This window comes from Acomys russatus, chromosome 20, assembly GCF_903995435.1.
Source record: "Acomys russatus chromosome 20, mAcoRus1.1, whole genome shotgun sequence".
Lineage (NCBI taxonomy): Eukaryota > Metazoa > Chordata > Mammalia > Rodentia > Muridae > Acomys > Acomys russatus.
Window position 1 is genome coordinate 31882336 of NC_067156.1, and position 14471 is coordinate 31896806.

The 14471-nt window shown below is 39.0% G+C and overlaps 1 protein-coding gene across 2 annotated transcripts in view; it reads right to left on the reverse strand.

Annotated features, from left to right (window-relative positions):
* Positions 1 to 14471, reverse strand: part of Spink1 (serine peptidase inhibitor Kazal type 1) — a 78874-nt gene that overhangs the window by 36686 nt on the left and 27717 nt on the right. Inside the window, exon 1 of one of the 2 annotated variants that reach the window (XM_051163942.1) lies at positions 2620 to 2703. The exons of the other annotated variant lie outside the window; for it this stretch is intronic. Coding sequence (XP_051019899.1) covers positions 2620 to 2625 — 6 coding nt within the window. The 5' untranslated portion in view covers positions 2626 to 2703. Of the gene's footprint in view, positions 1 to 2619; positions 2704 to 14471 lie in introns of those variants that run through there. 2 annotated transcript variants of the gene reach the window in all.

Sequence of the window (14471 nt, forward strand, 5' to 3'; positions counted from 1 at the left end):
CGCATGAGAGCATCACTCAAACTACTCGACCTACAGTCAGCCCTAGCATATGTATAAAAATGTCCTTCACAGCATGCAGTAGACAGATGCTGGGTGATTAGTGGGCTTTTCTTTCAACACAGCACCATGCAGGATGGGAAGGTGCTTCAGTGGAGGCTCCTTATCATTTGAGCCCCTAATCCTGACATAAGGCTAAACTAAGAAGGTAACTTGGTAGAGTGTACTTTTTTTTCCTTTTTCTGTCAAGGTCTCACTGAATAGCCCAAGCTGACCTTGAGCCGGGTAACCCAGGTTCTGAGTCCTTTGGATTTTAAATACACACCACCATGCATGTTCATATCCTGGCCGTACTTTCACTGAATCAAACAATTTAGCATTTATATGAAATTCGAGAAATAAAAATTATAAAATAAGGCAGACAGTGATGATGTACACCTTTAATTTCAGCAATCAGGAAGCAAGGCAGGCTGATCTCTGAGAGTTTGAGTCCAGCCAGATGTACAGAGTGAGTTGCAGGACAGCCAGAGGTACACAGAGAATATCTGCCTAAAAAAACCCAATATGTATATGTATGTATGTATGTATGTATGTATGTATGTATGTATGTACGTATGTATATGACATTATCAAATTCTCTTTACCTCTTTCTCCACCGTGTCAGCTGTAGTGCTACCTAAGAAACATAAATCAAATGTCAACCTGGATCCCCAATAAAGAAGCCAGATCTATCCTCAGTTACCAAAGAAAACATTGTCATATGACCCCTCTGCTCCTTCATGTACATCCCACTGCTCTAATTTTCATGACTTTCAGTGACACCATCAGAGGTTTTTTACTCTCTGTCTGCTGAGATCTTGACTTGATTAAGGAAAACTTTGACTGTTACTGAATACATCAATTTGGTATTTCAGGAAATTGGGCCTACTTCCTTGAGAATGGAAATTATGTACTCAGAGTTTGAAAGGTTTAGGCACTAATTAATCATATACCCTTGGAATGCCCACCAATGTTGTCTCTGTACTTGGTAGAATTTTCATTTCAGTCAGTGAATTAAAAATATCAGTACTTTAATGTATGGGTGGCAGTATGGGAAATAGCCATCGGGTCTTCTGATGTAGTTAAGTTTCCTTTGTTAAAACTGAGGCTTTTCTGCCAACTCACCACCAGTTCGCACAGAGCTTTTCCCCACAGGTGCATGTACTGGCTGGCCATAGGGCCAACTTGTCTTTTGTGTATTTCCACAGTTGTGCATAGAGCCTCTCCTACTTTAGAGAACAAGTCTATGTATGTGTACCATAAAACATACGATGCTGCACAGTACAACACTTAAAGCTGTAACAACAATTTAAAAAACTGAATTTGAAAGAGAGCAAGAAGGTACCTGGGAGGGTTTGTCAGTAAGAAAGGAAAGGCTGAGATGATGTAAATATATTATAATCTCAGAAATTACTTTTTAAAAGGCAGATGGCAAGTGTGACTGTGGCTACGTTTACCAGGAGGAGGAGCCTAATCTGATCGCCTCCACAGGGGAAATGTTTCAAATTGCATTTTCAGTCAGTGAGCTCTGAGCGAATGAGACAGATGTCTGGGACTCATCAGAGGAAATGCAGCTGCTGGGGCCCCTGTGGGTCCAGAATGCAAATGAGTGTGATAGTTGAAGAGCCGGGCTCATTACAGGCGTGCAGCTGTAATTATTACTAGGTGTGAGGTGGGACAAAGGCCCTTTTGCTTCCATAAATATTTATCTAAAACAGTAAACAGTGCTCTTCCACTTCTTAGCGTAGAACACATTTGGCTCTCATCAAAATCCCTGCCGAATCAGTTAGAAAACAAAGCCGATTTAAGTCATGAGCAGAATTATCTCCCAACGTGTTCTCAGTAACTTTGGGAATTCTTCTGTCTATTCAAACATGATGTTTTCTCTGTAAATGTTCTATGGATAAAACATAAAACTTTTCTTTTTATAAAAGATTTAGTTATTATTACATATATAATGCTCTGCCTGAATGTACACTTGCAGGCCAGAAGAAAGCATTATATCACATTATAGATGGTTGTGAGCCATCATGTGGTTACTGGAAATCAAACTCACAACTTCTGGAAGAGCAGTCAGTGCCCTTAACTTCTGAGATATCTCTCCAAGTCCAAACATAAAACTTTGATCACTGAAAATACCACTAAACTAAACCAAACTAAAATGGAGGACATTCTTATCTATTTTATGCAAGTTCATAAGCATTTAAATTTGGTAAGCTAGCCTTGGAGTTACAGAATCTAGTAACCATTTCTAGAGTTAGAAGGAGATTCACAGTGAAACCATTTCTTCTCTACCATGTCAGTGTAGTGGCAGCCTTTCGACAGGGCAGATCTTACCAGAGCTGCTTCCTCACGTGTGTTAGAAATAACTTCTTTTTGCAATTCTCAGTAGAAACGCTTTTCTTATTCACTCCCATTGACTTCATTTCACCACTGTGGCAGCAGTTAGCTAGACTATCTTAGTTTCCAGGAGGTATAAAGTGACAGGTCAAAATTCTCTTAGTAACGTTTGAAGAACATGCAAGCACTCCTACCTGGTAAAGTGAGCAGTGCCAAGGCAGCGAGAAGAAAGACAACTGCCACCTTCATGGTTGAGGATCTGGGTGCAAAGGTCAGGAGGACTCTGCAGGTGCTTCTCTTCAGACATGAGGAGTGGTTATATAGGCAGGTGGTAGTACAGGCTCCACCCACTGTGCTGGATCATAGGTGTCTTTGGTTATTGATTGACCCTGTGTGGCCTCCAGGCTGGGAAAAATGATACCTGAATAGAAAACAGGGCTCTGGAAAGGTTAGACCCAAATACTGCCAGGAAAAGCTAGTTATCTTGATCCCTGACATCCTCCCAGGTTTGGCAAAGTCTCCTCCCTTCCTGAGCCCACTTTTCTTATCTGCAGGTGAAATCACAGGTCTTGTCTCCTCTGTAGTTGTGAATGGATGAGCAAATGTGCAGAGCTCCAACACATTTTCCATTATTTCCTTTCCCTCCATTCTTCTCTTTCTGTCTTTTGTTTTTGTGCATTTCTCTCCTCATCTGCTGTGCATTCATCAAGCCCTGATAGGTTGGTGGCAGGCTGGGGTACAAGAGAAGGAGGAGTCAGTTTCCTCTCTGCTGTGTCCTGGGGCTGTGTGTCCTTCAGCACAGCTGCATGCCTCTAGAATGTGGGTTCACTTTCCTATTGCCTGAACTGATACATTTGTGCATTAAAATAATGGCAGTAACTAAGTCAAAGGCTGGACCCTTCATTACCTCATATGTACCTAGTGAGTGTCTACCAGGCCTGGTGGCAATTGTATGTTTCTCTCATGTTTCTGTCTGTCTTGTGTGTAGGGAATTTCATCACTTTGTTTCAGTTTGACTTTTTCACAAAGCGTAAGTTGTTTTTGTGTGTTTGGGGTTTTGGTTTTCTGTTTAGAACAATAAAGACAACATATTTTGGAGCAACACTCAGAAAGGGCTACTGTTCTCTTAAAACAACTTAGGACTTAAAAAAAGTTTGAAGTCTCTTTCTCACAGCACACAGTACTTTCTGTGTTGAAGTCATATGGTTTCCCTTTAGAGCATCTTCGTGAAATTGGAGTTTGATACAAATATTGACACTTTAGCCATTGTTACAAAGTAATTAAATCACTGCCTGACCTTGAGGCCTGGCTTCTGTCAACATCAGGACCTTGGGAAGAAGATCCAGTACTCTTAAACTCTGAGCCATCTCTTCAGCCCAATCTTTTTCTTACTTTTATGGACCAAATATGGTGGTTGTTTCATGTCATTTTTCATCTAGCAAAGTACCTGAAAATGTTGGATATGTAACAAATATTTGCTCAAAATACACATTCAGTAACATCTAAATATTCTAATTTTCCCAAATACAAATGCTTATGTCCTGTTCATTCATGAGTTTTTAGTCTTTTTCATATGGTATTCAATCCTTGTTCAGTCAAGTCTTGCTATAATAAAAAGGAATCATTGCTTCTACTCTCTGCAAACTCCCCTTTGCATGTTTAGAACACAGATATGTTTCTTGCCATCATGAAGTGTTGGTTGGACCAGTAAAATTCTTACTTTTCCTGTGTAGAGGCCATATTTCTGGCAAGAAATTTTCAACGGCAACTGTTAAGTAGAATTCTTACTTGAGACAGTTATTTCTTTTGTTCAAATACAGTAAGGGGATGTCTTGCAGTGTGGGAGAGGGAATTGTCTGGGATGTTGTCCTAGGAATTCTTTAAATACTACTAGAAACAAGTAACAGCATCTGACTTAGGCTTGCTGATGCTAGAGTCTGGGTGGTGATTTTGACATCCTTTGGTTCTGAATCTGAGGGGGAAATGACATTATAATGAGTAGCTAAGCAGAACTATAAAGAAAGAATAATCTATTTCATAATAGTGATGATTTGCCCTTATGATTCTCTTGTGACTTGTACTTCAGCAGTCCTCACCTGTGCTTTGGGAAACACTTCACTGCAGTGTGAATTCCAAGTAATCTTATGACTCTGAATCATACAATGTGGGATGTAGTTCTGGTTAGAAATTGGTCATGGCATTTGGATGAAAATGGCCTTTTAGTGCACTATGTGGGAGACAGTGAAGAAAACCTGTGCAGAAGACAGGCCTGGCTTCAAGACTAAATCTACCATTTTATCTATGAGGTGACACTATTTACTCAGAGACAAAAGTACATGCCAAAATGTATTGTTAGGTAGAAAACTCTTATAATGTGTACATAAATATTGTGTTAAGATATTTTGTAAATTACAATTTCTGACTGGTAATAGTATTTTCCTTCCATGGGTTAGAGCTATGGATAATGTATTCATTATTCTATAAGGTAGGCTTCATATGCTCAGGGCTTAGACAGAGTAACTGTTTATTATCCCTTGGAGGATGGAACATGCTTTGACTGGAACAACCCTGATATTCCTCTGCCCAGTTCTTGGTCATGTTTAGAATGTTTGCCTTGCCTAGCCTTGAGGAAACCTCTTCCCCCTTTTTAGCTCCCTGTGTACTTTGTGAACTCAAGCAAACATATGAACTACTCCCTACTGATGCAAGAACCATTATGTACACGAACAAAGAATGATGACAACCCTTAGGAGAATTGTTTTAATGGATGTTGGTGAAACATGCTGGAATGAGGATGATGGGAAGGCATCTGTTGATTTCACATCCTGAACTAGAGTTAGCCTTGTAAGGATAAAGGAATCCTAAGGTGTTGGGTTGGACATTTGAAGCTTTGACATAGCTGAGTCTTTTTGATGCATGTTTTTTGAGACAGGGTCTCCTTGCCCCCACATTATATAGTTAAGGCTGGTCTCAAACTACTTATCCTCCTGCCTCCACTTCTTGATTTCAGGGCTTATCAATATGTGACCTCATGCCCTGATTAACTCAGATGTACCTTAACATTATTATTAGTTATTATTCAAGTAACTTTATAACTGTTCTCTCTATCTCTCTCATATATATTCATATGTATATGTATGAATGCCCATACATCCCATGCAGAGGTCAGAGGACAACCTCAGGTGCCCTTTAGATCTACGCTGACTGGCCTCAAGTTCCGACAATTGTCATGTATCTGCCTCCATACCAGTGCTGCGACTGAAAAGCCTGTAGAAGCACACCTCTCTTTTATACGGGTAGTGAGGATCTGACCTAACATTTCATATTTGCGAGGTGCACTCTCTTGCTCTTTGGACAATATCCCAGGCCCCATCTGTTTACTTAAATGGGGCTCTGCTTTGTTCCACTGCTTAATCTGAGCTAGCCTCAAAGATTTTTCTTAGACCAGTGTTCTAAAGTGTGGAAGGATATCTGTGGTACTTGATTGAATCAGCAATGGTTTTGTCACTTGCTGGTCTGTCCTGGCAGTTTGTAAAGTTATTGCTTTGTGGTGTTTATGTCAAACACGTTTTTCTCAACATCGTTACAAATGTAACTACTACTGGTGAAACATCAAATACCCTGTGGTACTTCTTTCCATATCTTAATCCCAGTGGCATATTTATTCCCAGGTTATGAGGAAGAAAACAGAGGCAAAAGGATTTCCATTCTCCTGTTTTTGGCCTCAGAGATCAAACTGAATATATATTTGAACTTAATGACTTGGTCAGAACACTGGCTTAGGTATCAAGAATGAAGTTTCCTGATCTTGCATTGTCATTGACAACCTGCCTGATTTAAAAACTATATATTTGCTTGTATTTTTACATGTGTGACTGCTTTGACTGCATCTATGTATGCATATGCCTAAAGGACAAAAGAAGGAGTCAGATCTCCTGGGACTGGAGTTACAGGCAATTTTAAGATGACATATGGGGTGCTGGGAGTTGAACTGGGTCCTCTGCAAGAGCAGAAAGTATTCTTACTCACCAAGGCATCTCTCAGCCACAACCTGTTCAGGGCTTCAGAGGTTCACATTATTCTTCCACTGTCAGTTTCTCATGTACATCTGTTATTAGCACCTTCTAAAGACATGCATACCTTTCACAGGCTCCATGACACTCTCTGAAGAAAATGGGTGGGTTTTTTTTATTTGTTTTTTTTTTGTTGTTGTTGCTTTTTGTTTTTAAAGTTTTTTTCAAGACAGAGTTTCTCTGTGTAGCCTTGGCTGTCCTGGACTTGCTTAGTAGACCAGGCTGGCCTCAAACTCACAGTCATCTGCCTGCCTCTGCTTCTCCAGTGCTGGGATTAAGAAAATGGTTTTCCATGTGGAGCCACATTTAGCAGTATTTTCATTTCTGTTTGTTAAACTGTTTACCCATCACGAAGGGAATCAATTGATTATGGTGGATGATGTCAGTAGAAGTTGCAATTGAGCTTTATAAAACACGGATATGGGGATCATTTTCAATGATCAAAACTACAACTTTTCTCTGAATGCAATATAGTGTTACCTTTGATGTGAAGTATTTGGCCATACATGTGTGGGTGAGCATTCTCTACCTTTTCTGAGATACTGGAAGGGGATGTTAGCCAGGAAGGAAGGAAACTAATGGCCACTGCTGACGTCTACTTCTGGAGCATCCTTTGCACAATATGGCTGTCATTGTGCCAGCTTCCTCTGACTCAAATGTCATGATCAGTGACATCCTGGTACACAGGGAGTGAAAGGTTTTGCAAGGAAGACAGATTTCGAAGGGAAAATTCTCTAAGCTGGTGGTTGCTGGCTATGCTGCAGTAGACCAGCCCCTCCTTGATGTCTGTCCACTGCTATGTTCATCTCACTAATGTCCACTTTTGTTTTCTGTCAAAAAGCAGTTTTGAGTGGCTTGAAGGGAAATAAATCAGCATCAGACTTTTAGGAAGGGAAAAGGAGCCATGAACCCTTGTAACAATTTGTAAGGTTAGAGGTGAGGCAGTGAGGGGCTTTAACCTGGACCAACGTTAACAAAGAGAAATGGAACCTTAACATGAAAAGATTGTGTTAGTTATTCATCCAGACTTATAGGAGGTGAAGGGAGAAATGCTTAATATATCCTCCTTGGTAAGTGCATAAAAATGGGATACTATTTTTATACCTAAGATCCACATCATTTAGGAAGGAATGCAATTTTTCACCATTAAAAAAAAAAAGAAAGAAAGAAAGAATGAAAACAAAACAATAGCAAAAAGAACTCTGGATACACAGGTCTCCCTTCTTCCCACACTTTCCAGGCAAATGGCTTTTCTCTTATATCCTAGTAAAGCTGTAATATTTTTTTCTTTCTCCTTTTTTAGTTCCTTTCCTCCAAATACTGCTAAAAAATCTAAGTCAGCTTGCCCTCCAGGTATTCTCTGTCTCTCTGATGTCTTGACCCCACAGCTGCTTGATGATTTCTATTACTTAGTCTGATTTCTAGACTCACACCTCTCTTTTTACCATTCCCCCCTCCTTCTTTTGGCTTCCAAGAACTATAGTTTACTGAGTTTTCAATAAAATTCTCATTTTGTTTCCTTTCGAGGCTGTTTTAAATTTTCTTAGTCCACAAATCTAAGCATCTTCTAATGGATTCCATGTGTCCTGGTGACACCACCACCTGAGGCCTTATGCTTCTAGGACACTCTTTTCATATAATACCTGCTGGCCCTTCTGTGCTCGTGTTGTCCTTCACAATTGCCTCACCTTTGTCAATATTGTGCACATCAGGTGGCAGTGATCCTCCTACTATATATTTCTTTGCTATTGCCAGAATGTTTTTGACACTGTGAAGTATGCTAAAGGGTAAGGGAAGTATACCCCAACCTATCCTTTAGATAATGTGAACTGATCTAAGCATCTAACTGCAGTCAGAATAGTTTTTATTGTCTTCCTTGGTCTTGCTTCTTAAAGATAGTGTGGGTAACAGTGAGATGAGCATAACATGGACAGGCATCAAGGAGGGGCTAGTGTACTGAGATATACTCACAGATTGCTTCAGATGCTTATCAGACATTTGTTTTATGGATGTTTTGAACCTGTTGCTTGCTTTCATTAAATGATTACTGCAAAACACACAAACATAAATTCTGTTGGCCCAGGAGAATGGAAGAGTATGCAGTTAAAATGGAACGCTATGCATTTAGCTTGGGTTGTAAAGTTGGTTACCTCGGATGTGCGTGCCAAAGTCAGGTTGCTCTCATTGTTTTCTTAAAGGCAAGTTAAACTTAAACAGGCTGAGTACACAGTGGGGCAGGGGATTGAGTTACATAGTTTTAAATGATTTCAGAACATTTGTTAGCTTGATTACAAGAGCTGGTAAACTTAAGTCTTCAGGACACACTGTGATAAAAAATTACTACAACATTGAGGGGATGCAGACACATTATTTTAAGATTAAACATGTGTTAGCTGGCCATTTCAATATGGTGTTTGAGTATCTGCAGCTGTCTCTAGCATATGTTCCTCCAATAGCATCAGATAGGGTAATAGTCATATTTCTGACTCTCAGATTGAGGTTTAAGTATTGTGGCTTCAGTACTGGTCATCAACCCGATATGTAATACTTTAGGTGATGAGGAACAGTAGATCTCAACGCAGAGCTGACACCTCCATGAGTGACACAGTTCACTAACTCTGTAACTAACTGCAAATTAGATGAGCCAGTGACTGGGTCTTGCAGGTTGACAGCATGGATGCTGTTGTTCATTTTTTCCTGATCCCAAGTTAACAAACAAAACTGCAAACTGAACATAATAAATGTAATTAGTTATTATTCCATCTTGGCCATGTCCTGAGTTGGAGGCCACTCATGGATTCTTAGTGACCTTCAGAGTAAAACAAATAGTATTAAGGCTAAGTACGTGTGTGTTGGTTGGCCTGAAAGGGCAAGCTCTGTTTCCACACCAAATATCACGCTGAGAACAAGACAATTTTTCCTCTCTTCAATAAGATGTAGGAGGAACAAGAGTTCTTTGTCCTTGAAGGTGCCTGCTTATTTACATTCTACTTAGGGATATAGTCTTTTCGTTTCCTCTTTGTCCTTTTGAAGCTGCCCTTTATCTAATCTCTGACCTCAGAGGAATTCTCCTTACCTCCTTGATATACCTTCAGATATTTGTTAATAATGCCACAGCCCACCCTGACTTCTCCCTTCCTTGAGAAGACCTAGTCTAGCCAGCACTCCTCATCTGACATTGTCATAAGCTTTTCATCTGCAGTGTGCTCTCTTCTACTTTTGTGAATCCGAAAAGGAACGCTTCTCCAGAGCATGCAGTATTCACACATCACCCCAGTGACCATGATGATTGATGGGGTCTAAAATGCATTAATACTTTCCTGAAACTTGATCTTTTCTTACCTTATACACAGACATTACCTAGATGTTTTTTTATTCTCATGTTGTTTATGAGTGGCTGATAGCGTTTTCTTAGTTCTGTTCTTTGGCTGATACCCCATGTAAGTGAAGGCCCATAATCTGCCGACTTCCTTCGCAAATGGAGACAGTAACCTAAAATGAATTTCTTGGTTTTTTGTTTTGTTTTTTCGAGGCAAGGTTTCTCTGTGTAGATACGCCCGTCATAATGTTCTTGTAGGTTTCTAGGACACTCTGGATCCTTCTATTTTGCCATTCTTCCATGTGTCTCTCATCTAGAGTCCCAATAGGATGTCCTCCCCTCTGTCCCACTTTCCTGGTAAGGGAAGACTTTCATGAAACATGTCCCTTGGGCTAGTGTGCAGATATAAGTGAGTATATACCATTTGACTCTTTCTGCTTCTGGGTTAACTCACTCATTATGATCATTTCTAGTTCAATCCATTTGTCCACAAATTTTGGGAATTCCTTGTTTCTAATAGCTGAGTAGTATTGTATTCCATAGTGTAAATGTACCACAGTTTCTTTATTCATTCTTCTACTGAGGGACACTTAGGCTGTTTCCATGTTCTGGCTATTATGAATAAGGCAGCTATGAACATGGTTGAGCATATGTCTTTGTTGTATGCTGGAGCATCTTCTGGGTATATTCCAAGGAGTGGAATAGCTGGGTCTTGAGGAAGCCTTATTTCCAGTTTTCTGAAATAGTGCCAGATAGATTTCCAAAGTGGCTGTACTAGTTTGCACTCCCACCAGCAATGAAGGAATGTTCTTCTCTCTCCACATCCTTGCCAGCATGTGTGTCACTTGAATTTTTTATCTCAGCCATTCTGATGGGTATAAGATGGAATCTCAGAGTGGTTTTGATTTGCATTTCCCCTATGACTAAGGATGTTGAGCATTTCTTTAAGTGTTTCTCAGCCATTTGATATTCCTCTGTTGAGAATTCTGTTTAGTTCTGAGCACATTTCTCAGTTGAGTTATTTGGTTTGGTGGTGGTTAATTTCTTGAGTTCTTTATATATTTTGGATACTAGACCTTTGTCAGATGCAGGGTTGGTGACAATATTTTCCCAGTCTGTAGGCCATTGCTTTGTTCTTTTGACAGTGTACCCTGACATACAGAAGCTTGTCTGCCTCATGAAGTCCCTTTTATTAATTGTTGACCTTAAGGCCTGGGCTATTGGTGTTCTGTTCAGGAAGTTGTCTCCTGTGTCAATGTGTTCCAGGCTCTTTTAACTGATTTAGTGTCTCTGGTTTTATGTTGATGTCTTTGATCCACTTGGACTTGAATTTTGTGCATGGTGACAAATATGGGTCCAATATTTTTACACGTAGACATCCAGTTAGACCAGCACCATTTGTTGAAGATGCTGTTATTTTTCCACTGAATAGATTTGGCTTCTTTGTCAAAAATCAAGTGACCATATGTGTGTGGGTTTATTTCTGGGTCTTCTATTCAATTCCACTGATCAACCAGCCTATTGCTGTGCCAGTACCATGCTGTTTTAATTACTTTTGCTTTAAAGTATAGCTTGAGATCAGGTATGGGGATTCCTCCGGAGGATACTTTATTGTACAAGATTTTTTAAAGCTATTCTGGGTTTTTTGTTTTTCCATATGAAGTTGAGAATTGAACTTTCAATGTCTTTAAAAGATTGTGTAGATATTTTGTTAGGGATTGCATTGAATCTGTAAATTGCTTTTGATAAGATGGCCATTTTTACTATGTCAATTCTTCCAATCCACAAGCAAGGAAGATCATTCCATCTCCTCATGTCATCTTCAATCTCTTTCTTCAGAGTTTTGAAAAATTTTTTCAAACAAGTCCTTCACTTGCTTGGTTAGAGTAACTCCTAAATATTTTATATTGCTTGTGGCTAATGTGAAGGATGTAGTTTTCCTAATTTCTTCCTCTGCACGATTGTCATTTGTATATAGTAAGGCTACTTTTTTGAGTTAATTTTGTATCCAGCCAATTTGCTGAAGGTGTTTATCAGCTGTAGGAGTTCTCTGGTGGAATTTTGGGGGCCACTTATGTACACTATCGTATCATATGCAAATAGGAATAATTTGACTACCTCCTTTTCCATTTGAATACCCATGATCTCCTTTTGATGTCTTATTGCTCTGGCTAGAACTTCCAGTTGTATTGAAGAGATATGGAGAGATTGGGCAGCCTTGCCTTGTTCTTGATTTTAGAGGAATTTCCTTGAGTATCTCACCATTTAATATGATTTTGGCTACTGGCTTGCTGTATATAGACTTTATTATGTTGAGGCATGTGCCTTGTATGTCTGTTCTCTCCAGAACTTTAAACATGAATGGGTGTTGGATTTTATCAAATGCTTTATCTGCATCTAAGAAGATGATCATGCAGTTTTTTATTTTCAGTTTGTTTATATGGTGGATTACATTGATGGATTTCCATATATTAAACCATTCCTGCATGCCTGGAATGAAGCCTACCTGGTCATGGTGAATGATATCTTTGATGTGTTCTTGTATTTGTTTTGCAAGCATTTTATTTAGTATTTTTCCATCAACGTTCATAGGCGAAATTGGTCTGAAACTCTCTTTCTTTGTTGGGTATTTGTGGGGTTTAGGTATCACTGTGACTATGGCTTCATATAATGAATTTGGTAATGTTCCATCCATTTCTATCTTTTGGAGTAGCTTGAAGAGTATTGGTATTAGCACTCCTTGATGGTCTGGTAGAATTGTGCACTGAAACCATCTGGCCCTGGGCTTTTTTTTTCGGTCGGGAGACTATCAATGATTGCTTTTATTTCTATCGGGGAAATGGGACTATTTAGCTTTTTTATCTGATCTTCCCTCAATTTTGACAAGTGAAGTTGATCAATAAAATCATCCATTTCCCTTAGATTTTCAAATTTTGTGGCATATAGACCTTCAAAGTAGGATCTTATGATTATTTGTATTTTTTCGGTGTCTGTTGTTATGTCTCCCTTTTTATTTCTGATGTTGTTGATTTGGATACTGTCTTTCTGCCTTTTAGTTATTTTGGCTAACAGTTTGTCAATTTGTTGATTTTCTCAAAGAACCAGATGCTGGTTTTGTTGATTCTTTTGACTATTTTCTCTGTTTCTAATTTATTAATTTCAGCCCTGAGTTTGATTATTTCCAGACGTCTACTCCTCTTGAGTGTTTCTGCCTCTTTTTTTCTAGGGCTTCCAGCTGTGTCTTTAAGTTGCTTATGTGGGATGTTTCCAATTTCTTTTCAAAGGCACTTAGTGCTATGAATTTTCCTCTCAGCACTGCTTTCAATGTATCCCACAAATTTGTGTATGTTGTTCCTTCATTTTCATTGAATTTCAGGAAGTCTTCTTTCTTTCTTTCTTTCTTTCTTTCTTTCTTTCTTTCTTTCTTTCTTCCCTGACCCAGGTATCATTAAGTAGAGAGTTGTTTAGCTTCTATGTATTTGTAGGCTTTTTGTTATTTCTGTTGTTGTTGAAGTGCAGCCTAAGACCATGATGCTCTGATATGATACAAGGTATTATTTCAATCCTCTTGTATGTGTTGAGGCTTGCTTTGTGACCTACTATATGATCAATTTTTCAGAAGGTTCCATGGGGTGCAGAGAAGAACGTATATTCCTTTTTGTTGGGGTGAAAGGTTCTGTAGATATCAGTTAGATCCATTTGATTCATGGCATTGGCTAATGATGTTATTTCTCAGCTTAGCTCTGTTTCAATGAACTATCCTTCAGTGAGAGTGGGGTGTTGAAGTCTCCTACTATTATTGTGTGGGGATTGATGTGTGGTTTAAGCTTCATTAATAGATATTTCACAAATGTGGGTGCCCTTGTATTGGGAGCATAGATGTTGCAAATTGTGATGTCATCTTGGTTGACTTTACCTCTTATGAGTATGAAGTGTCCTTCCTTATCCTTTTTGATTAATTTTGGTTGAAAGTGTATTTTCTTAGCTATGAAAATGGCTACGCCTGCTTGCTTCTTGTGACCATTTGCTTGGAATATTTTTTCCAGCCTTTACCCAGAGGTAATGTCTATTTTTATGGGTGAAATGTGTTTCCTGAATGCAGAAGAATGTTGGATCTTGTTTGTGAATCCATTCAGTTAGTATGTGTCTTTTTATTGGAGAATTGAGACCATTGATGTTGCGGGATATTAATGACCAATGACTGTTAAGTCCCTTAATTTTTGATGCTGGTTCCAGTAGAGTGTTTGTATGATTGTGTTTTTGTGATGGTGTAGTTATCTATTTCCTGTGTAGTTTTGGTTGTAGCTTGTCCCTTTGGGGTGGAAATTTTCTTCTTGTACCTTCTGTAAAGCTGGGTTTGTGGATAGGTACTACTTAAATTAGTTTTTGCCAGAAAATATTTTGTTTTGTTATTGATAGTTTTGCTGGGTAAAGTAGTTTGGTCTGGCATATGTGGTCTCTTAGGGTTTGGAGAATCTCTGTACAGGCTCTTCTGGCTTTTAAGGTCTCTGCTGAGAAGTTGGGTGTAATTCTTACAGGTTTGCCATTAAATGTTATTTGGCCCTTTTCCCTTGCAGGTTTTAATATTTTTTCTTTGTTTTGTATATTTTGCGTTTTGATTATTATGTGATGGGAAGTTTTTTTTTTTTTCTTGTCTATTCTATTTGGTGTGCTGTGGACATCTTATATGTTTATAGGCATCT